The sequence below is a fragment of the Phaseolus vulgaris genome, chromosome 7 (assembly GCF_051622355.1).
Source record: "Phaseolus vulgaris cultivar YP4 chromosome 7, ASM5162235v1, whole genome shotgun sequence".
NCBI classification, from domain to species: domain Eukaryota; kingdom Viridiplantae; phylum Streptophyta; class Magnoliopsida; order Fabales; family Fabaceae; genus Phaseolus; species Phaseolus vulgaris.
Window position 1 is genome coordinate 57,641,871 of NC_143504.1, and position 24,944 is coordinate 57,666,814.

The 24,944-nt window shown below is 29.7% G+C and overlaps 2 protein-coding genes and 1 non-coding gene across 8 annotated transcripts; all 3 read right to left on the bottom strand.

Moving 5' to 3' along the window:
* Window positions 1–1,034: 1,034 nt before the first annotated feature.
* LOC137830625 (myb family transcription factor PHL5) lies at window positions 1,035–4,588 on the bottom strand. 2 transcript variants are annotated; one of them, XM_068638076.2, is made up of 6 exons: window positions 3,616–4,588; window positions 3,322–3,532; window positions 2,875–2,991; window positions 2,029–2,080; window positions 1,831–1,900; window positions 1,035–1,479 (listed from the first exon to the last, which is right to left on the bottom strand). In XM_068638076.2, the coding sequence occupies exons 1-6, from the start codon at window positions 4,228–4,230 to the stop codon at window positions 1,270–1,272; spliced, it is 1,275 nt and encodes a 424-aa protein (XP_068494177.1). In that variant the 5' UTR covers window positions 4,231–4,588; the 3' UTR covers window positions 1,035–1,269. The 2 variants fall into 2 exon arrangements, with proteins under 2 accessions (XP_068494177.1, XP_068494178.1); XM_068638077.2 differs by having other exon boundaries at window positions 3,331–3,532; window positions 3,616–4,478.
* Window positions 4,589–12,526: 7,938 nt separating this feature from the next.
* Window positions 12,527–18,055, bottom strand: LOC137830627 (uncharacterized). Of its 5 annotated transcripts, none has more exons than XR_016523522.1 (7): window positions 17,832–18,033; window positions 16,978–17,078; window positions 14,510–14,986; window positions 13,888–14,031; window positions 13,586–13,686; window positions 13,277–13,500; window positions 12,527–13,183 (listed from the first exon to the last, which is right to left on the bottom strand). XR_016523522.1 is itself a non-coding variant. In XM_068638080.1 (6 exons), exons 2-6 carry the CDS (start codon window positions 17,072–17,074, stop codon window positions 12,566–12,568), a joined length of 1,746 nt encoding a protein of 581 aa, XP_068494181.1. In that variant the 5' UTR covers window positions 17,075–17,078; window positions 17,832–18,055; the 3' UTR covers window positions 12,527–12,565. The 5 variants fall into 5 exon arrangements, 3 of the variants coding, with proteins under 3 accessions (XP_068494181.1, XP_068494180.1, XP_090161491.1); XR_016523521.1 differs by having other exon boundaries at window positions 16,978–17,117; window positions 17,832–18,029; XM_068638080.1 differs by having other exon boundaries at window positions 13,277–13,686; window positions 17,832–18,055.
* A 3,909-nt stretch (window positions 18,056–21,964) lies between these two features.
* Window positions 21,965–22,047, bottom strand: TRNAL-UAA (transfer RNA leucine (anticodon UAA)). The gene has a single exon. It is a non-coding gene; the product is annotated as a tRNA-Leu (tRNA).
* Between the last annotated feature and the right edge of the window lie 2,897 nt (window positions 22,048–24,944).

A 24,944-nucleotide genomic window follows, 5' to 3' on the forward strand; every position in this document is an offset into this window, starting at 1 on the left:
TATCATAATGTTGACACATGCGTGCAAAATTATCCAAAATAATTTCATAGCATGTTTGGGAGAGATAAAAAAATGTAACTTCCAGCTATTTTATTGAAATCAAATTTGCTTATAAAAAAAGTTAAATGTTTGAGTTCGGGATGAAGTTGATCATTTTTTTCCAAAACAAACTTCTTTTTAATATAAAAATTGCAGTCTATTACATTTTTTTAAAAAAAATCTCTTTTAGTTATTTTCACATACTTTTACTAGATAAAAGTTGGTTTTTTTAATTGAAACAAATATTTTCTTTCAAACTACTTTTCTGTTAGAGTTTTTATTTTTACTATAATAATTTTTGTTAATACACATAATGTATTATTGATAATAGTTACCATAAGTTTTGTTTTTAATTTTGAATCATATAAATATAATTTAACTTGTTTACTAATGTTATATTATAAGAAAACTCCCAACAAAATTACAATAAGTTACATATTAATGTCTACTTCACAAATAGATTTTTGAATAATGTATGCTGATAAGTTTGTTAACTTAGATTTTAAGTATTTCATTAGTATAATAGGTTTTCATCTAATATTTTTTTAGAATTCTTTATTAATAGGTATAGATTACCTATGTAACAGTTTTGGTTTAGTCTTCCATATTTTTTTTGTATTTTTTATTTATTTATTTTAATAATACTTTTTCATGTGATGACAGATAATTGTTGTTATTTGAGGTGTTAACCAACCTAGATGTCAAGTTTCATAATGATAAGAGAACTTTTATAAAAAAAAGATTTTTAAATAAATAATTTATTTATTATATTGTACATGCATAGTTACTAAATAAGACCAACAATATATAAAGAATATATAAAGAGAGAGGGAAAGAGGATAACAAAGTATATAAATGCTACATAAGGAATTGTTATACCATGAATTGTGTAAAAAAGTAAATATGCGTTTTCTACTGCATGCCATGAAGATAAAGGAATGCAGAGGAAACAAGACTCTGCTGAACTGAAACAAAAAAAAAGGCTCTATTTATGAAAATTACAATGAGCAAATTATGATGTGTTTTTCAAGTAATACAAAAGTAGCACACTCATCATATATGGACAAATTTATTGAGTTTGCACTTGAAGGATAACAAGAGTGTTTTTCTTCCCAAAATGAAATTGTATGGTGATATGTTTGACTCTCTTACAAGTATGATTTGTTGGCACACTGTGTTACTGAAATTAATTACTCATGAATAGAGCTATGAACATATGAGATTGGAAATCTAAGTTATGTTGGAAGGAATGAGGAATTTTTCAGACCCTTCAGAAATGGAAACCTGAACATCTTTAGAACTAATAGTTCTGTCATTATTAGTTGTATTTCCCAAATTCTGAGTACTCAAGTTGCTATCACTTGTCTTCTGCTGCTCGTCAAACATCATTTTCAGCTGCTTACCTTGCTCCTCAATCCTCAACTGTAATTTTCTCTGAATCTGGAAAAAGTGAAGTCAATTGAAAGAAAATTTGAAGTCAGAACATTGCCAAGGAGTTCTGATTTTCACATCTTTGATGGTTAACTTTATCTCGCAAACATTTGATATTAACTACATCGATATTGTATATTATCATGTTCATTTACTCTTAACTACTTGTGAAACAAAGTTAATTTTATTTACAATGTAATCAACCACATATTCGGATGAACATGGAGAACTCAGCAAAATGTTCAATTTTTTTCATTGTGAAGAAAACATAAGCATGAAGTAGCATGTATGAACCTGAAAGGTTTGGAGAACATGGAGATATATTAGCCAAAAAGTAAATTATATATAGCAAGGATATACCTCTAGTTGTTCATGAAGGCGTCTCTGAACATCTAGCTGCAACTGAAGTGCCTCTCTAATTTGCAATCCACTGCCAATGAAGAGCAAGAAATGTAGTTGATTAGAGTCACAGCATCTTATGAAAATACTAAAAGAACCGTGAATCTATTTGAATTGTGGAATGGTAACAGGGGCTTAGGCAAAAGGAAGTAGAGTTACGTTTTGGCATCAAGATGCACATTCTCTACATTGATTCTTTTCTCAGATTTCCCTGAAACATGAACACGTAGTTTGAAAATCAATAATAACCATAAGGGCATTGAAGATCATGAATACAGTGGAGGTCATTTTCACAACAACATTTATTCAATGGTTTTGGTAATCTCATGAATCATTCTCATCCAGCTGAGAAATAAATAACCTCAATTTGAGATTTAATAATTCAAGTTTTCTACCATGCATGAAAAAACATACAAGTTTTTTGGTAGTTTCAACCTCCTACACCTTGAGGCATATTTTACTCTTTCAGCTTTAGCTGGCTAAGTGTGAAGACATTAAAAACTAAACAATTTGAATTAGTTTATAACCACATTCTCTTTCTAGACAAACGCTATATGCTAATAAATGAAAGTTTCTTGACTATTGGCGAATTCATTATCATAAAGAAGGTTAGTGGAAAGGTGGGACAATCAATGTCTATAAAGTCTCTTTCATGATGGAGTCATGAATCTATTCCCATATAAAGGGGGTCATGAGAAGGAGATAGATCATTCCAACAAAAAACAAGAGAAGAGAGATAGCGTGAGTGAGTCTCTTTTTAATGAGTTTGTTGAGTGAATCATATTTAATGTAATGCAAGTGTTTGTGAAGATTTCGTGTACATAGGCAAGAGATGTTGAACCACATTAATAGTTCTGTTTTCTATCTGACAATTTTTGGGTGTGTGGGTGATTTCTTTGTGTGTACACAATTATTAGATTTATGATGTGAATGCTATCAAATTCGAGCACCAAAATATATTTGGCATGCTATAGAAACTACACTGCTACAGTGCCAATAAATTACCTTGAGTTGATTGTGGCATGTATTTGGCAATTCTATATTTCTGCAAATGACTTTTAACATGGAAGATGGTCAATCCATCTGATTCCATCAGCCTTAATATAGCTTTTGGCGTTGCTTCTACAACCAAGTAGACAAGAACAATATCAGATGTTGAATATTTGTTTTATGCAACGAAAAATTTAGCAACTTAATTAGTTTATATTTGGTTTCTACTTTCAGAAACTGTCTTGTTCTCAAAATGCACTTAAACAAGGTTACTCTTACGGCTGGATGAAGAGGTTAAACTAGATGAAAACAAAAAGTTGAGGAAACATCTCCCAGTTGTTCCCATTTTTTAGCTTCTTAAACACCTGTTTTGGAAATGGTTTTCAAAACATGATAGAGTAGTATGAAACTATTTTAGAAAATAGTTTTCAAAATAAAAAGGGAATCAATACAAGCCCTTACTCTCAGCACCTCCAAGGCGATTCACACACTCAACAAACTGCTCGTGAAGTTCCTGAGTCCATCTTATTCTTGTTTTACTTACTGGTCCATTTGAAGTAGAGTTTCCAGAAGAAGTTAACAAGCTACCTGCTGAGAGTGGTGGTGACAGCATCTCTTGCTGAGAAGAGAAGCTAATCTGTGCAGCAGGTAAATTGTATGAGCCACAAGAATCCTGCAGGGTAGAAAAGAAGCAATAACAGCATAAGCCAATTGGACAATAGAGAAAACTATTTATGGAGTTGGCAAAAAACTTACTGTTTGATCCTGATTTCCTTTAGAAGGAATTGAAGGGCTTGCAGCATCATCAATGAACAACTTGAGTTGTTCAATTGGAAGAAAACTGCTGCCAGGGAAATTCCCACATGGGATTTTATTAGATTTTTCAGGAGATCTAACACATTGATCACCATTCAAATGGGATAAGAGCATTGCTTGCAAGGGATTTGACAACTCGAAGTTTGGAGCAGGTTGGTTTGCCAATGAAGCCAAGAAAAGGTTTTGCCTGGGAGATTGATACAAAGGGAATTCCACATCACTGATCTTAGAGAATTGAGATATCAGAGAGGGGTTACCAACTAATCTATCATATTGTGGGAAACCCATGCAGATTTCTGTTGCATAAAAGGCTGAAGCTGGTGACTCAAAACGGCTGATAATGCTGCTAGATGATTTGGTTTGGCCTATGTGTGGTTCCTGTTCCACTCCTTCACCACTCACCATAGCAAGTGGCTGATTGAAAGTTCCCATATTTGAAGCCTGTATAATATCAAAATATTGACTAGAACAATTGCTAAACTCTGAACTCAAATCCCCATTTAGAGCATAGCTTTGTTGAATCCGTCCAACACAGTCAATCTTGTACTCGTTCATTTATAGACACCCCAAATGTCCCCACAAGATTTGAACAACGATGGCAAGAAGAGTTGGTCAATAACAGATCAAATTTCTGAAGTAGCATACATGAATCTATGAAAGGTTCATCCTTATTAAGGAGCACCCTATAGAATGGTGAAGGGAGGAAGAAAACAAGAACTAGAAAATGAACAAGAAGATTGGAAAGGTAAGAATGGTTAGGCTAAATTCTAGCCTTATGGCATAAAGTGCTGTCATATATTCCTGAAGGCTTCAGGAATAAGATTTGAATCTAATTTGTCCAAATGCTACCATGCAAGGTCACTATTTGTTATTTCTTTGTTTTTGTTTTGTTTGAGACTGCAAAATCCTCTACAGAAAACAATTTTGTTTGAGCCAAAGTATTATACATGACAAACTCTTTTAACTGTTACCTACACCTGTTGGTCTATTGAGTTTGTGGTTTTCATTATTTATTATAACCATTAGGATTGAAACCATCCTATGTTGACACAACCGAAGTACAGAACACTGAAAACAACACAGCTCGATAAGCAAATAAAATAGTTTTGTCTAATGTTGTCTTCAAGTGAATATAAAATAAAATGCAAGAGAATCAGAAGAAAGATGAAAGCTAAAAGCAACCAAACTTGAACAAGTCACAAACAGAGGTTTAAAACCGCCCCAAACTATTACTGAATAGTTTAACATCTTAAAATTGTAGAATATTGTTATTGGCATCTATAGTGTGATAATAAAATGTTAGATAAAGATACTCGCATAAATTCACAAGTTAAAGAGCAACAACTATTCTTATAATGGATTCGGAAGAAATAACTTTAGCCACCCACAAGAGTAATAAATATGAACATGTAGATAGCCAAATCTTCCTTTCCGAAAAGAGAAAATATATATTAGACTCCAAAACCTGTCCCATTGTATGAAACTGCATTTTGCAAAGTGGGGTATCAGAAATTTCTGAAAAGTGTAACTAACTTCTTATAATCTTAAAAGCAGAACAGAATTTCAACTGGAGAATTCCCAACATTGATGAGTAACCTTGATGGTCTTTCCATTATCAAAAGGTAAAACAATATTCAGTGTATTCATCAGTTCTATCACTTCCTTCTTTCCATTGATTTAGTTTGGTCAAAATGCATGAAGTACCTTTTCACTGTAAGTCAATTTGATTCATAGGATGATTTATAACGAGTTGAGTTGTCAATTTGATTCATAGGATGATTTATAACGAGTTGAGTTGTCAATTTTTTAATGGCTCAACTTTACTCTTATAATGAAGAAAATAATACAGGGAAAAATATAAAGAGAATTATAGCCATTCATTAAAAATTAATGGTGGAGATTCTAATTACTTCATAATTTTATATTAATCTTAATTGTTAATATTTTAATTAATACTTGTAGAGAAAATAGTGCATGCAGTGATGTTGTAAACAATTTTATATCATTGTTTAGTTTAATAGAATGTTTGGTTTAGGAAAGAAAAGTATAAAATGAGATTACTTTTTAGGTTGTTTATTAATAAAAAAAGAAAAAAAAATATCCACTTGTTTGGTAATTTGAAATGGGGAAAAAGTATATATATATAATGACATAAATATCTTTAATAAAAAATAATATATCATATAAACTATAATATTTTTGTAACATTGTTAGAGAAAAAATTTTCTTACTGATAATAGTCTCACATAGTTTAGGAGTTGAGTCAAGGTCAATGACAATTTAAATACATTTTTGTGTTAAAGCATCTTTTAAAAATAAAATTTGATTAATCACTTTCAAAGTTAATAATATATTAAATATGATGATTGACTTTAACAATTTTATTTCAATAAACTTGAGGTTGAAATATTAAACATAAAAAAAAATATAATAAATCCAATATCACCTAGAAATCGAAACTAAAGACAATTTAAATAAATATTATGAAAAGTGAATCATGCTAATAAAAAAAATATAAAGATTATTTTTTTTTTCCTTTCTTTCTTGTTTCATCTTTCCTCAATCCATCAAAGTAACCAAAGTATAATGTAATATGTAGTATGATTTCATATTGATGGTAGAATACACAAATATTACTTATCAATTAAATTCTTAATTATAATTACATATCAATCAGTTCACCTGTATTCTAGGTTGTAGATGAGTAACTAAATTCAAATAATATTTAGATGAGAATGCTCCTAAAGTTACAAAAACTATAAATAAAAATGTAAGGTTTTTTTTATGGACAAGAAAAAATAAATAATTGTAACCTAGTTAAGGTTTTTTTTTAAATAACTGTGACCTAATTAAGAAAAAACAGAATATTTTAGGAATGTAAAGAAAAAACAATTGCGAAAGACCAAACAAATTAATAAAGACAAAATAAGTTGGATAAACAGCATTTTCATAGGGATCAAATTCTATGTTGCAAAACATTAGGAACCCTCATAACAAGTCATTGGTTCTGCTTTGGATAACCCGAATGAATTAATCACCCTAGTGGATGTGGATTATGAAAACCAATTAAATATAAAAAACAATAGTACTGGTATTGATGGTTGGTTCTTTGATTTTTCTTATGTAAAGTTTCATATTCAAATTAATTATTACATGAAAAATGAACTTATATTATAGAGATAATTATGATTACTTCTAACATAAATTCTTGACTGTTTAGTGTATTCACGCACACAAATCAATTCTAATTATGAAATGAGTTATTAATATGAAAATTTAATTCTAATAAAAAATAATTTCCCATGTAGTTGATTCAAAAAAGTGTACAATATTAAATACGAAACTATGTGTTAAATATATTTATCATATAATAAATAATATAGGAGTAATCACCTACTGTGTACACCACTATATCAACCCAATTGAAAGAATGATTAAGAACTAAGAAATAATATTTAAATTTGATCATAACTATAAGAGTATGAAGTACACAAGTGGTTTTATTTTATAAAATACCATTAGTACATATTTTAAAGTAAATAAAAAATATGTTTTAAAAAATATTTATAAATATATTCAAAAAAATTTATTTTTCATTTATTTTAAATTTGATTTCTTTACATTCCTAAAATATTATGTATTTTCTTAAAAAAAAATTGGTGATTAGTTATTTTCTTCTATAATCATCAGGGAGGATGTAAGATTTGACTAGACTAAGATGGACTAATATAAAATCTTAATCTATGTTGAAGATTTGGTGATTCTATCTATTTATATTGAAAGATGATAGAAATTGTTAATTTAGAAACTACCTTCAAGTTAGGAAAGTTAATCATTTATATTTATTCAATTATTTTAGTTCTGATGTGTTAGATATATGTTATATGTTGATGAGTTAATTTGATATTGCTTGAGATTGAAATATTAAAGGTTATATTAGAAAGCCATTCACTTCTATCATGTTAATTTAAAATAAATTGAGAGTTTGGAATAGTTGTGGTTTAGATGTTTTTCAAGCTAATTGATGTGGAATATTAGTTTAGTGTAACGTTTTAAATTTGTTAGAGATCTTGAAAATAAAATTTTGCATATTTTGCTTTATTGTCAAGTTGTTACGTGAACAATATTCTAACGATGATAATCATTTGTTAGAATGAATACTCTCACTTAAATTTCATCATGGTCACTCAAGCAACATTATTTTTTTCTTAAATTATTATTTGATGTTTGAACAAAAGAGATGTCAAAACAAATTTATCTCTTTTATATTTCTCATTGATCAAACAATAAGTGATCGTGGTGAATGATGAATTATTAGAGTTTCGAAAAGTATTCTAAAAGTTTGTAACTTATGGAACAAATAGAATTACTCAAATTATGATGTAGCACTTGAGGGAGAGAGTTATTGTTAACTGTCTCTCCTTTAATGGTTTGATTATTCAAGTACAAGTGAACGTTCAAACAAGAGAAAGATTATATCAATTATCTATCTTTTAGAATTATTATTGCTCAAACCATATATCATGTTATTCAAATTATAATTACACAAAATTATTATTATTTTATTATTTAAAATTCGTACATTATATTGTGTTATAATTGTATTTGAAGTGACGTTGAAGGGGACTAGTCATTTTTCATATTTAGTCTTTTTCATATTATTTATGTACTTTGGAGACATAAGGTTTTAATATATTATATAAAAATACTATATATAATAATAATAATTGTTAATATATATATATAGTATAGATATGTATATTTGTTTTTGTTATGAGGAATTGATGATAGATTGTAAATGTCATTATCGGAAGTGGGGAATCAAATTAATGGTTTAAGCATTGCAATTAAAGGGTGGAAAGCAAGATTCAACCTCAGAAACGAATAACATTTTACGTGGATTTAAGACCTGAAATTCAGTCAAAAAAGTGCCCCAACTTTACCCTTCAAACATTCTACCTAATACATCATTCATGGGCACAAATCTTAATCGATCAACAAATCCCACATCAAAGGTCCAAGAATAAAACTGAAAAATGTTTCATTCAATAATAATCACAACTTTTTTTTATCCCATTTCACTATAGATTAGATTAAAGCATTTCATTATATATAAATGGATGCAAATTCTACATTATAAGTCGATTTTATAAGATTGAATTAGACTTAAAGTCCACATCTTAATATAATATCATAATCATTTTAAATTTATCTTAACGAGAGTTTGTTGGATTTATCGTGTTATTTTCACCTCACCTCCTATCGAACCACCTATGAATGCATAGTGCACCCTTTAAAAATGTGTTGGTCCTCGACAATAATAATGTCAGAAAGTTGTTAGGGATTATGAGATGTGTGCTTAATTCTTTAAGCGAATAAACTTAAATAAATTTTTCCTAATTTCATTTTCTTGACCATTCAAACAAATAATCAATTTTATAATTCCTGATATTAACTCCAATTAGGTGTTATTCTCGTAAAATATTTTTCAATGTGAATAAAAATCCAATAAACGAGTAATTGATGTTTGGCAAGTGGACGTATAGCATGAACTTGTACAAGTGGGTTGTGAATTAATTATTTGACATTTTGACTTCACATGTTATAACATATACCTTTATTAATATTAGTCATTTTTGTTTCCTAGATACAAATCACCTATCCCCTCTATTCTTTTTAATTTTTTTATACCCTTCTTTTAGTCAATCTCTAATGAATCTTATGATCCCTTGCTTCCATTTTCTAATTTCCTTATTATTATTTTCTCATCACTTCTTTTCCCAAAGTCTAACAGCTTTTATATAACTTAACTTTAATAAAGCCTTCAAAGGACAATTCTTTCACATAAGAATAAGAAAGTGTTTGGAAGGTTGAATTGTTTGGTTAGTTTGAAATCAACGTTATGTTTGATTTGGAGTGACATCGATAGATCATATCAATCTTGTTTCATATTTTCTGCATTTTAAACTGTGTAATGTTCCAACTTATATTAATGTCTTTTGGAGAAGTGTCTAGATTGAAGTTATTGGTGATATCTGGAGGCATAAGAATAAATTCATCTTTAAATTTTAAAGGTGGAGTGATAAATCATTCTGAAATTTTTTCTTTGGTCCAACTAAAGGTCTAGTCTTAGATTACATAAAGTTGTGCATGCTTGTTTTTTCTAATCGGATTGGTGTTTATACTCGTTGACATGATTGTTTGTTATTAAAAGCCCTTGACTTTATAAACTTTTAGTTTGAGTAGGACGCTTGTGTGGTATTATTATGTTTCTTTATTTAGTAGCTTAAATTTAGTTGAGCGGAACAATCGATTGTTTTCAGTTTGATTTATAATAGGGTTGGACCACCCTTAAAGGTTCATATCTATTTATTCTTTCTTACTTATTAAAAAAAAAAGTGTTTAGAAATTAAGATGAACTTAAAGTTCCATATTAGATAAAAAGACCTAACATAAAAAAATCATTTTTAATTTTAGGTTTAATTAAACTTTCAATATTTTATAAATTTAGAGATTTTTAATTCAGTTTTATTAAAAAAAATGTGCTTTATGGAGTGTTTAAATTCTTTTTATTTTTATTTTTTATCTTTCTATTTTTTATTTATTGATTAAAACTTTTTTTTTTGTAATAGTAATTTGACTAGAGAATGAATTGAAATTGAAATTTATTAAGAAGTGAAAGTCTAATTCAACTTTATAAAATTGGTTCATGAGATGAGTTGAGGTTTATATGCAGTTATATACTAAAACATATCTTTATTTCTGGTCGATGTGGGATTTTTAACACATACAATTCTAAATGACTCTTAATACCATATTAAGATGTGAACTTTAAACCTAACTCAACCTTAAGAAAGATTAAGTGAGATTTGTACTCACTTTTATACTATGAAATGTCTTTATTTATAGTGATGTTAGATCTCCAATTAAATAAAGAAAAAAATAGAAATAGTAATTATATTATCGTGTTGATGATAATATTAAATAGTAAAATATTTAAATGTAGATAATAAATATTTTAAACATACTGTATAAAGAAAAGTTTTAATATAAATTTAATTGAAAATATGTAAACTTATAAAATAATTAAAAGAAAGAAAGGAGTAGAAAAGAATAAAGAATTGAGTGATGTTATTTAAAGAGAAAAAGAAGAAGAGTTGAAGGATGGAGATATGGAGGTTCGATATGTTTGGATTCCTCTCTGTGCTTTATTTTAATCCAAGAAAATGTTGGTGAGACTATACGTGCACGCTGCACCAATGCGTAACCACATTCAAACAAACGACCACATTATCTCATTCAACTTCCTCTTCCTTCTTCCTTCTTCAACTTTTCCATATCTGGAAACACATATTTTACACTCCCACTTCTCACCATCAATTTTAATTCATACATATTTTTTTAAGAGGAAAAATAAGAGTAAAGGATGTTGAGAATCGACTTCAACTCAAGATAAAATTATTTAATAGTATATAAGTGAATGCAAATTTCATTTTATAGTCAGTTTTATAAAGAAGTGCAAATCTTTAATTTGTCTGTATTTGCTCGCTTTAGTGGGATGTCGGAAAAAGTTTCTGTCAGATTATGTCAGGAGCTACTTTGTTTCTTAGATGTTTGAAAGTTGTTATGCAATTAGGTTGCTCATACTCAACTCAAGATAATAATATTTAATAGCATATAAGTGAGTGCAAACCTCATTTTATAGTCAGTTTTATAAGGTTAAATTAAACTTACAATCTACTCATTAATATGATATCAGAGTTATTAATTAGATTTATTCTAACGAGAGTTGATTAATCTTATCACGTGAAGTAATAATCAAATCTGAAATATACAAAGTAAGAGTCAACCTATTTTATAGATTAATAATTAAAAAACATAATAAACTCTAAGATAAACTAGTTACATGATCATGATCACATATTTTAATTTTAATGACAACTTTTTATGTGTGTTTTCTAAACATGTACATGAATGAAGAAAACAAAAGTGTGTTCCAATAAAAAAAAAAGGAAGATAAGTTTTGTCTGACACGCAAATTAAGATGAAGTTGAATAATAGAAGATCTTGGTAGGTGCATAATCTAGACAGTTGAATCAGCAACATAAAATTGAATTGACCCCCTACAACCTCCAAGGGGCGTTTTTAGAGTTCCCTTACCATACATACCCTTTATACTTAGGTTTTTCCTTCCATGAAGTGATGAGAAAGAATAACATTATCCAAAACTAAAATTATTCGTCTGCACCCAAAACGAATACTAATTAATTACCAATCCTCATATGAATATGACACACAAGTTTATATTTTTCTAATTTTAACCAATTTTATGCAACAATAGTAAAAGCCAAACATTTTTTGTGGCCAAAATAATTTGGATTGTAATATCATGCATGGGTGTGTATGGGGTAGTAAATTGATTAGTAGGAAATGATTAGAGTCATACTACTTTTCAATTGTCAATTTTATTATGGAATCATTTTATTTTATATATATATATATATATATATTTATATATGAATGAAAGAGAACATTATATAATAGTCCTTCTCATAATTTTTTATTGGATTAAATATAATTTTTTTTATGTATTTTGCAAAATTAGTTTTTATTATAATTTAAATTTTAAATATATTAAATACTTATAATAAGAAAATTATTAGAATAAGTTATTATCAAATTTTTTTATGAACACACAAATTTTTAAGATGCAGTACATCCATTAAAATGTTAAAATATTTTATGTTTACATAAATATTATAATACAGTTTAAGTAACACATTAATAAGGTTGTTATAATATTATAATAGAGTTTAACTTCTAATGGAAGTGTGAACTAAAGAGAAAAAAATTGAAGTGTAAACTGGTGGTGTAGTATAACCCAACCTTCCTAAAGAATCATACGTTTAGTTGGTCTAAATAGAAAACTACAAATGTAAGCTGAATACACAATGTCAGACCAAAGGGAAAACTGCAGAAATATAAATACAGGTATTGGGACAAAAGCAATGGCAGAAATGAGGTTAGGAACCCACTTTACACCCTCCCAATATGTTATAAAGAAGGCACTACTGAATGCTACCATCATGCTAACTATTGAGATAAACAGTGCCAGAAGTCCAGACATAAGCTTTAAGGGCAGTGATGTCAGAAAATCATCTTCAGCATATCGAGAGATAAGGATAGACAAGAAAATTAGGATCGAAGTTGATGATGAGATCAATGCAATGGAATCTGATAATGCAAATACCAAGAATGCTGGTTTCTGCAAGTAATTGGGACTTCCACCCTTATCATCATTGGTACCACCTGGAACACTGAATGCAGCAGTGAAAACTCCTGTAGTAATGAGAGTTGAAACAACCATGCATGACTTCGCAGTTCTCTTCATCCAAGACTCTTCTTTCTCCACCAGTTCTTCATGCTCCACCGTGAATACCTGCCGAGGAGTAATGCCGATACAATTTGGTTCCTCTATGGATGATAGTGGCATCATCTTCTTCACCTCCTGTCACATCAAGATACTCATAATTCACTCGTAAACTCATGATGCCAAATGTTAGTATTTTAATTAGATTTCAGTTATAACCATAAATTATACCTCAAACCATGACAACTCAAGCATCATTTGAAGAGCTGCTCCAGAAACCATATTAAGCTGTTCTGGGGGTGCTTGTTTTGCAGCATAATGAAGTAAATTGTTCCCTTGATCATCTTTAAAGGTTAGAATGAACTCTTTGATAGGGCCTATTTCATGTATCAAATTGAAGATACTGGCATGACGATGCAAAACTGCAATGTGGATTATACTTCGATCCTTGGCATCTAGTTCCCATATCAAATCAGGGTAAGTGCTCAAGATTACGGATAGAAATTCAAAATTTCCAACTTCTGCAGCAATAAATATTACTTTAGACGGTTCCGTGAGGATATTCATCATCATTTGCTCATCCAGGGAAACAACTATATCCCACATTCGCTTTACAAGTTTCAGAATAGGAGTGTCCTTATCTGAGAATTATAGAAAAAAAAAACAACATCATTTCGAGGTTATTCGATCTGAGATATCTAGTTACTTACTTGTAGATCACTGAATTATGTTTAGCTCTTAACTCTTCAACATAAAGTGTTGGCCAAAGCAAGAATGAGAAAAAAATTATGTTATACCCAATGATACTGACAATGAATGGAAGTTAATAGTATGTGACTTACAGAAAGGTAGGAGGTGTTTTCTACATCGTGGACTTTGGCAACCACAACCTGGAGTTCGAGCCAAGACATGCAAACCTGTCAAGTTGTCCTCACCTCTAGCATAGGCTAGCGTGTCCTTCTCCTTTAGCATTTCCAGGGCCAAATCTGCAACATATTCCAACTTCTGTGGATTGCAAATTCTAATGATGCCATCAAATTAACATTATATATTCATCGTGATCAAGTGGGAGATTGACATATCCTAAAAATTCTAATGGATGGTATCTTATGTAAATGAGTGCATATTTTATAAAGGGTTAACACCTATATCTGTACCAAAAAGAATCTCTTGTTTTGTCAAAAAGCTCTTTTTTAGTAAAAACTAAGTTACAAGAATCTTGCATGACAAAACTCCTTATAAGGATGAAGAGGTTTACTTGTAAAACCTTACCTTCCATTATTTTTGCTTCATTCCTCGTTTATCATCCAAGTTAACTTGTATCAATCTAACTATTGGATAGTCTTTTAACTTTCCTCTCCAATATGAATAAATGGCATGCAAGGTTTTGAAAAACGGTTTGCAACTGCAATTGTAACTGTTAATGTGTGCATGCAAGATTTTTTATCAACAACAAATGCTTACCGTAGAGGCCACAGTTTATAGAAAGAAAGAAAATTGAAGTCCAATCCACCTCTTCAAATATTTCTTTGGTTTTAGGAAACAGATGCCATGCCATTTCACTTCTTCCCTGTAAAACAGCCAAGTGAAGAGGAGTGAGTACTCCTCCACCCCTGATTGTTGGCAAGGATCCATTTTTTTTCTCCATCATCTCAGCAATCTGCACATTCCCTACTGCTGCAGCAAAGCAGAATGCAGTGTTACCCTTGAAGTCTAGCAATTCCAATTCATCAGGCTGCATTAAATTTAGCAGCTCCTCTACAAAGTGAACATGGTTTGCTCCCACTGCTATGTGGAGAACTGTTGCCCAACCCTTTGTTATGGCAGATGTAAGCAGCTCCCAATCTTGGTCCAAGATTTTCCTAGCTTCTTTCCAGTCACCTTTCAATGCTGCTTTGTGAAGGGGAACACATTGGCTGAGGTATCTTCCCTTTGCCTCTTCTGCAAGAAGTTAATTTGTGGAAATCTCTTTAGGGTCTCAACATTTGACATTGAGTGATTTAAATGTTGGAGTACTGAGTAATGTTGTTCTTGGAATGCTTACTGATCAACGAATTTGTGGAAAAAGATAAATTTCTTGACTTTTGAGGAGTTGAAAATTGCAGTGAACTGAAGGAGTTTCACTTAGTAGGCTTTTCAATGCAATTGAAGCACCTCTCACTCTGACTAACAGATTTGTGAAGAGGGGCAAAATTTTAAAGAAAAAAATAGATTCTCTTGTGAAGTTCTCTCACAGTGTACTCTCTTGTTTACAAGAGAACTATACTTGTTCTGAGGCTGTGACTAAAGTGAGGGGATCTTGTCATATTTCAATCAGATATAATTTTGCATCAGTTATATTTCTTTATTTTAAATCTAATAGTTAAGGTTAATTTGTGAATGAAAAGTTACTTAGTAAAACCAGTATAATCATAAGAAAATAAAAATTAGAAGGAAGAATAACAAGATTATATATATATATATATATATATATATATATATAATCTAACAGTAATTCTAGTCCAACTATTAAATGTAGATTAAGTACATGAGGTAGCAATTAATAATTAAGCTGAACAATTTGAATCCTTTTATTATAATATTCAATCTGCAATTTTATCCCTTCTTTTAAATATTCTATTTTAGTCCTCAACAAAATTTTTGATTTAGGAAATATTAAAAGTCATTAAAGAGATCTGAATTCATGATTCTCTTTTTTCTTTCACTACTTAAATCACTAAGCCAAATATTATTAAAGTTATAACAAATGTTTTATATATATATATATATATATATATATATATATATATTCAAATTACACTAAGTTATACTAAATTTTATATTGTTTAATATTTTATGTTAATTTTTTTTTTTAAACTAATCGTTTGAAAGTTGATATGATATCACATTAATTACGTATATTAAATTTATATTAACTAAAAATTAGTTTATATATGTTATATAAATTAAAATTGAAATAATGTATAATTTTTAAATATGTATAAATATAAATAATTTAATCATATATTATTGTTTAATTTTAAAAAAATAAAGATACAAAAGTATAATTTAAGGGATTAATGATAAAAAATATTTTATATATAAAATTATTAACGCGATAATATTTGGTGTACCGATATATTTTATCTGTCCTTATATACAAATAAAAATAACTATGTTTTTTTCAAATGCTTATTCAATAATTGTTTTAAAATAATTAATAATAAATTTTTATAACAAAATTAAATATAATTTTTAATAAATAAATTATATAAAAAAAGTTAAATAATTTATTATGTAATATATTTTATATACAATCACTTTGTTTCATCTCATCATGCTGTCATCTTTTTCAGCACACTGACATTATATTATTTATTTTAGGTTTAATAGGTTTTTTTTTTCAATATTTGTGGAGTTTATTCAATGTGATTTCTCAATTTAATCTTAATCTTATTTTTAAAAAAAAAGTTAATATGGTCTCTTTCCTTAATTTGATGTTAACACCGTTAATAGGTGATGACCTCAAGTAAATACTATTTCATGCTTCATATTATTTTTATTACAGTACTATTCTATTATTATTGTATAAGAGAGTAGAAAAATGAAAGAGAAAAGTGACTGTAAATATATATATTAAAATAATCTATATGGTCATATTTATTGTACGAGAACAAATTATATTTTCCTTCCCATCTTTCTATTTTTTTTTTCATTACATTACTTATACTATATTAAATAATATTGGAATTAATGAGATAGTATTTATTAATATACTAAATAACATAAATTTTATTATATTAAAATAAAGAATATAAAATCAGTCATGGGAAATGGAAAGCAGTGAAAGATAAATGTGAATGCATGTTTCTATTTATAGTATGAGTGTGTGTGTGTATGTTAAACATTTTTGTGAATGAAAAAAAAAATTGAAGAAGGGAGAAAGAGCTTACGAGTGGACACTAGATGAAGGAGAGGTCTCCTAAACTGTGCTGAAGCAACCCTCTGAAGTACTTCTTCTGGGAAAGCTGCAGAGTCTGTTGTAGCCATTTCTCTGTCAAGAAAACATGCATCATATACGATTCTTCACCATCTACTCAAGAACAACAACATGCATCAGAGTTCCAATCATAACTCAAACTAATATAATTACACTCTACTTCAAATTTAAGCCTAATTACAACCATTTCTACTGTAAAATGATCTTTTGCTGAATTTAACAGTTCTGTATAAATTAATTTACACACTTGGTTATATAAAATTGAAATAACAGTGAAACCAACATGTTAAAACATGGTATATAATCACACTTTGCACAAAATCTCTTACAGTATTACATAATTGTTATCAACAGATTGTGATTGGTTCCACTAAAAAATTGCACACACTCATTTTGACATGGTCATATCATTTATGGTCAACAATCATTTTTTAACACAATTTGGAGTGCCTAATGGTCCCAGAGAGGTAGATAACAGAGTAAATAAGAGTCTTAATTGAAATAAGTTTTAAAGATTATACCTTTAAACAATTAAAGTGACCTCTGGTATCTGTAATATGACAGACAATAATCCTAACAATGGAGATTACCATTTTTCTTACCATTTTCTTATATATCATTTTGTTAGTGAAGAAAGCAACAGAGCAGAAGCAGCATTAAACCCTCATGAAGGTGTCTTCATAAGAGATTTTTCTTTCTAATTCTTCAAATTTTGTTTTATAATCTTATGCCATGGTCATAGCAAAACAGGTAGGAACAGAAAGAAACACAAATACAGAAAAAGAGTGAGGAGTAAGATTTGATTACCTTAGAAGAAAAATGTTGAGGGTTTTTCCAATTTTTCATGCTTAGCCTGCAGCATGGTTACTTGTTTTACTCTGAAATTACCAACTACATCTGGAGAAGAAGCAGAGAGAAGAGAGAAAAAGTTTGAAAAGTAGTGAAGGTTTGTGAATGTAAGTGCAGTGATGAGTCTCTTTATCAAGTCAATGATGAATTATTGCTGAATAGTACTTTGTAGTGTGGGGGCATAATATTTATGAACCCTTGAAATAACATTTTCTCCACATGTGGATCCTAGGTGGGTTTTTTTATTTTTTATTTTTTATTTTTTTATTTAATAAACTTTATGTTAATTATTATTATGAAATATGAGATTTCAGCTACACTTAAAGTCGATTCAACAAACATCTATAATTAAGTTGACTTTATCTTTTAAGTCAATTTGATTGAAACCATTAACATAATTTATCCTTTAAGTCAATTTAATTGAGTACAAATAGATACTATTTATATACTTTAATTTAACTTCACTTCTAATTGAGATCAATGTTTAAATATATTTTTTCATGTTACAAATGAATATTTCTACAATATAAGAGTAATAAATTTGATTATGATTTTAATACAGTAGATTTATGTTTAATCTAATTAAAAATGTAAAATTAATTTTAGGCTTAGATATGTTTAAGGTTTCTAGGATTTTTAGAGTTTTGGGTTTTTTTTATGGTTTTTTAAAAGTTCTTAGGGTTATCATTGTTTTTATGGTTTTTAGGGGTTTCTAAAATTTCTAGTGTTTTAGGGTTTTTTTGGTTTTAGAGGGTTTCTAGTGCTTTTTAGGGTTTCTAGAGTTTATAAAGTTTTTTGGCCTTTTAGGGTTTTAAAGTTTTCAAATATTTTAGGGTTGTTAGTGTTTTTAGGGTTTCTGGATTTTGATGATTTATAGGATTTTTAGGCTTTTTTATGGTTTTTAGGGTTGATAGGGTTTTTACAATTTTTTTTGGGGGTGGGGAGGAGGGGGGGTTTAAGCATGAAAAAATTTCAAAAGGTCATAATTTTTTACAAATAAGTCACATGGAGACATGTAAAAAATGAAAGTTGCTCAAAACTATGATAATTACTACTTGTTAATTACTACTTGTTACTTGTTACTTGTTACTTGTTACCTGCTAATTGATACTTGCTACTTACAACCTACTACCTGCAACCTGCTACATGCTATCTGTTACCTACTACCTGCAACTTGTTACTTGTTATCTGTTACCTGCAACCTATTACCTGTAACCTGCTACCTGTTACCTGTAACCTGCTACCTATTACCTGTAACCTATTACCTACTACATGTAACCTGCTACCTACAACCTACTATCTGTTACCTGCTACCTGCAACCTGCTACCTACAACCTGTTACCAGCTACCTGCAACCTGCTACCTACTACATGCAACCTACAAACTGCTACCTGCAACCTACTACTTACAACCTACTACTTGCAATCAGCTACCTGCAATGAACTACTTGCAATCTGCTATCTGTAACATGCTACTTGCAACTTGCCGCTTGTAACCTGTTACCTACAACTTGCATCCTGGTACCTAGTATCTGATACCTGCAACCTACAACCTGTTACTTGCTACCTTTAACCTGCTACCTTCTACCTTGTACCTGCTACTTGTTACCTGCAACATACAAGCTTCTACCTACAATCGCTACCTGCAACCTACTACCAACAACCTGTTATTTGTAACATGCAACCTATTATCTGCTACCTACAACTTGCTACCTACAACTTGCTACCTGTAACCAGCTACGTTCTACCTACTATATACTACTTGTTACGTGGTACCTGCTACTTGCAACCTGGTACGTGCTACCTGTTATATACTATTTTCATCCTGCTACCAGCAACCTGTTACCTGCAATCTATTACGTGCAACCTGCTACCTACAACCTTCTACCTGGTACCTGATACCTGCTACCTACAACCTTCTACTTGGTACCTGGTACCTGCTACCTGCTACCCGTAACCTACTATCTGTTACCCGCAACCTACTACCTGCTATCAGCAACCTGCTACCTACAACCTGCTACCTACAAGTTGCTACCTGCTACCTGCAACCTGCTACCTGCTACCTATTACCTGTTACCTACTACCTGCAACCTGTTACCTGCAACCTACTACCTTATATACTACTTGTTACGTGGTACCTGCTACCTACGTGCTATCTGTTACCTACTATTTTCAACCTGCTATCAGCAACTTGTTACCTGCTACTTGTTACGTGCAACCTGCTACCTACAACCTTCTACCTGGTACATGCTACCTACAACCTTCTACCTGGTACCTGGTACCTGCAACCTGCTACCTGTTACCTGAAACCTACTACCTGCTACTTGCAACCTACTACATGCTACCAGCAACCTAAAACCTGCTACCTACAACCTGCTACCTGTAACCTGTTACCTGCTACATGTTACTTACAACCTGCTACCTACAACCTGCTACCTACAACCTGCTACCTACAACCTGCTACCTACAACCTGCTACCTGCTACCTACTACTTGTTACCTGCTACTTGCACCCGATTACCTACTACTTGCAACCTGCAACCTACTACCTTATATACTACTTGTTACATGGTACCTGCTACCTACATGTTACTTGTTACCTACTATTTTCAACCTGTTACTTGCAACTTGTTACGTGCAACCTGCTACCTACAACCTTCTACCTGGTACCTGCTACCAGCAACCTGTTACATGCAACTTGTTACCTACAACATTCTACTTGGTACCTGGTACCTGTTACCTACAACCTTCTACCTGGTACCTGGTACCTGGTACCTGCAACCTACTACCTGCTACCAGCAACCTGCTACCTGCTACCTGCAATCTGCTACCTGCTACCTGCAACCTGCTACCTGCTACCTGCTACCTGCAACCTGTTACCTGCTATCTGCTACCTGCTACCTACTACCTGCTACCTGTTACCTGCAATCTGCTACCTGCTACCTGCTACCTACTACCTGTTACCTGCTACCTGCAACCTGTTACCTACTATCTACAACCTACAACCTGCAACCTACTACCTTATATACTACTTGTTACATGGTACGTGCTACCTGTTACCTACTATTTTCAACCTGCTATCAACAACCTGTTACCTACAACTTGTTACGTGCAACCTGCTACCTACAACCTTCTACCTGGTACCTGCTACCTGCTACCAACAACCTGTTACGTGCAACCTACTACCTACAACCTTCTACCTGGTACCTGGTACCTGGTACCTAGTACCTGCTACATTGTACTGCAACCTGCTACCTACTACATGCAATCTGTTACCTGCAACATGTTACCTGTTATTTGAATTATATTTAAATATTCTTTGTTCCAATAGATCCAATAGTTCCACATTGCTTAGGAGTAGAGGCCAAGGACAATTTAAATATAATTTTCTCTATTAACACACAAATGTGGGGTTATTCCAATACATTTAATAATCTCACATCGCTTAGGAGTAGATGTCAAGGATAATTTAAATATAATTTCCTCCATTAACACACAAATGCGGGGTTGTTCCAATACATTCAGTAGTCCCACATCACTTAGGAGTAGAGGCCAAAGACAATTTAAATATAATTTCATCAATAAAAAGAAAAAATAAAAATATTTAAGGTGGCGAGAATAAACTTGAAGAGTTAACTTTGAAGACTAAAGATTAATCGATATCAATTAATCATTTAGAATTCATATCTCTCACTCAGAATGGACCAGAAATTTTAAAAAGGTGATTTATCATAATTGTAAACATCCAAAAATTCAATTATTCAATGTTATAAAATAATTTTGTTTCATGATCTTTAGGTATTCAAAATATAATAAAGTAAAAAAGAATATTATATTGAAAAAATTTATTTATAATTCTTAATTATTATACTTCATTCATAATATTATGTAACTAGAAACAAAGAAGATAAAACATTAAAAATAGTACATTATTGTTACTAATCACACGAAATACTATAATAAGGAGAGGATAAAAACCTGTAAGAAAAATATTTATAAAAAAATGTTAAGATCTTACTTCTCAAATTAAACAAACCTAATTTTAAAAAATAACAAAAAAAAATTAAAGTAGAGCATAAAAACAAATAAAATTTGCAGGCTGTGGGGTTCGAACCCACGCGCACTTATGTGCAGAAGATCTTAAGTCTTCCCCCTTAACCACTCGGGCAAACCTGCTTTTTGTATTCCCTTAGACATTGTTTTGTATTAATATCCATTTATTTAAGATTTTTTGTTTAATATGGCTGTGATAATAAATAATGAATTTGGTGAGTTTTTTCATTACAATTTCATTAAATAATAGATAGATAAAGATAATAGATTTGTTTATTATAATAATAAATATGAAATTTGGTTAATTTTTGTTGAATTACTTTTTTAGAAAGAAAAAAAAGGTGGAAGAAGATAGGTTTAACTAAATGAACTTAAGTTTTATGTTATTGTGGTAATAAACATGAAATTTGGGTAATTTTTGTTGAAATGACTTGAGGAATCAAATTGATGAAAACAGTTTTAATTAATGAACTTAATGTAGACTTCATATATCCTTGCCACTTGATCCAATTGCTGCATCACTTTAGCCTTGAAGTTGGTTTGTGAAATTTAAATTGTGGTTCTTAAAATTTAAACCAATAGTTTTTTTTTTTTTAAATGTTTACTGATATAATAGTAGTGGCATTTTTCTTCAAATTTGACAATATCTTATGTTTAAATTTGATATCTTATTTCAATAGAATTTTAATTTATTTAAAAAAAAATGAAATATAACTTTTAAATGATCTAAAGTAACATTAGAAATTACAAACATAACATTAAAACATAAAACTAAAAACAACCAAACATAAGGTTATTCCAACATATAAGTCGTAATTAAACAATATTAAAACAATATTCTTACATCTAAATTATACAATATAATTATGAAGATATTTGTTATAAACTATTTTTTAATTTCAATACATTTATATTTAAAGTTTGAATTTTGAATTATTGCTAAAGAGGTATCTCTACTGTGAAAAAAGGTATAAATATGTGCAATCAACCTTTTTACTATTTTTTTTAACAATAAATATGTAACTAGGTTAGGTCTATAGTACCTGTAGCTCTTTATATTAAAATTTGTGCATAAATAATCCATTATATTTTCATCTTCAATTAAGTTAATATTTACCCTATTTTTACAAATACCTGTGGGATATAATACACTTTATCATCCAATAATGACTCAGAAAAAAAGGGATAAAACTTTTATTCTGTACACTAAAATTCAGAATGATTAAGTTAAATTATGTTGGTCCAAATCCCTTTTGATCTACCTTTATTTATCTCAAGATGTGTTGGCCCAAAAATGTGGCCCAAGTGCCAAAATTTAGAGCCTTTTGCTTCCTGCACCGATCAATTGCAATCTGTATCCTATCAATTTTTGAAATTCTAAAATTGTGCTTTATTTTGGAAGCCTAAAAAGGTGAATTGTTTGTATTCATTATATAATTTTTTTTTCTACAGACAAATATTAAAAAATAGACAACTTCATAAAATAGTAAGTCATTATATAAAAAAAATAAACATGGACATAATACATATGGTGATATTCATTTTGTTTTAGGACTGAAAAACGATAAAACTTTCTTAAGTTAAAATAATCAGACAATAAAAAGTTTGAAAAAAGACTACAAAAAGGAAAATTTTCCGTCACAATTATGGAACACAATTAGATATGTTTTTACTCTCTCTCTCTCTGTGTCAAATAATAATTTAATCCAGAAAATATTTTAATTATTTAATAAGCAAAATATAATAAGTAAATTAACTCAAGCGAAAAAGAATTTAATTTTATTAAGTATAATATAAATTGAGTTTTATAAACTAAAAAATATAATTTAGAAAAATTGATTGGTAGTAACTTATTCATAATAAAAGCAACTTTATTACTTTTAATGATAATTAGTTTTTAAATTGTACAAATAATATTTTAAAATTAAATAATATTACAAAATTCGGTGTATCTATTTAATTTGTATTTTTTATTTTATGTCATTTAATTTTAATTCTTATAATCTTATTATTTATTTTCTTGTGTTCTATATCTATGATATTTATAAGAAACTTTTGATCATTTACAAATTGGAGTGGAAACATTAATCAATGATAGTGAGTAATTCATAAAAGTTTGTTAATAGTATAATCTTAATAGTTAAAATCTTGATACATAATTAAAATTTTGACAGTTAATTAGATGTGTCAGTTGAAAAAATAATTTATAAATTTTATTAATAATAAAAAATATTTTAAATATTAATATTTTTTAAAGAAATTTAAAATAATATTTAATTTAAGATAATAACTAATTATTTTAATCATGATGTATACTCAATGGAAATTGAAAGTTGTGACATAGAGAAGTTTGGGAGGAAATTGTTAGTTGATGGTTAGTTTACATAGAATTGCAGCCATCAACGTTAAGCATTCATCATAAATACACATCTTTGTCCTTGACTTTGTTAGCACAAGGATGTTCCCTACCAAGTCAAACATCATGCTTAAAACTAATCATTCAATTAATCTCTATTCTAAATAAATCACTTCAAACATGCAGAGGTGGCATCTTTATCTTAAACTAAAGCTAGTGTGAGGATCAATTTCATTAGAAGATTTTTTTTAAAAATAATAATAATAGTTTCTAAAATAATTTTTATTACAGCTAAACGTAATCATCACTTAAACCATTTAATGACATAAATATTTTGAAATAAAATTTATATTCATAATGCAACTTGTTGGAGATCCCACATAGATTAGAAATTAAAGTCTTTCCACCGGTTCCCAGTAAAAGCAAAGCATTACCTAAGGTAGATCATTTATCTCTAAAAACTCCTTCCAGTTTGCCATAAACCTTCTTGGCTAACTGTTGACATCATCTTCAATCTCAGACTATTGGGATTGGAGCAAGAGTGGAATGGAAGAAAGCTGTCCTTATCTTCTCCTCCAACCGGTACCTCCTCCTGACATGAAGGAATGCCCGATAATCGGGGGCTGGTATGTCCTTTCAGTTCTGGTCTGGGGAACGCCGATCA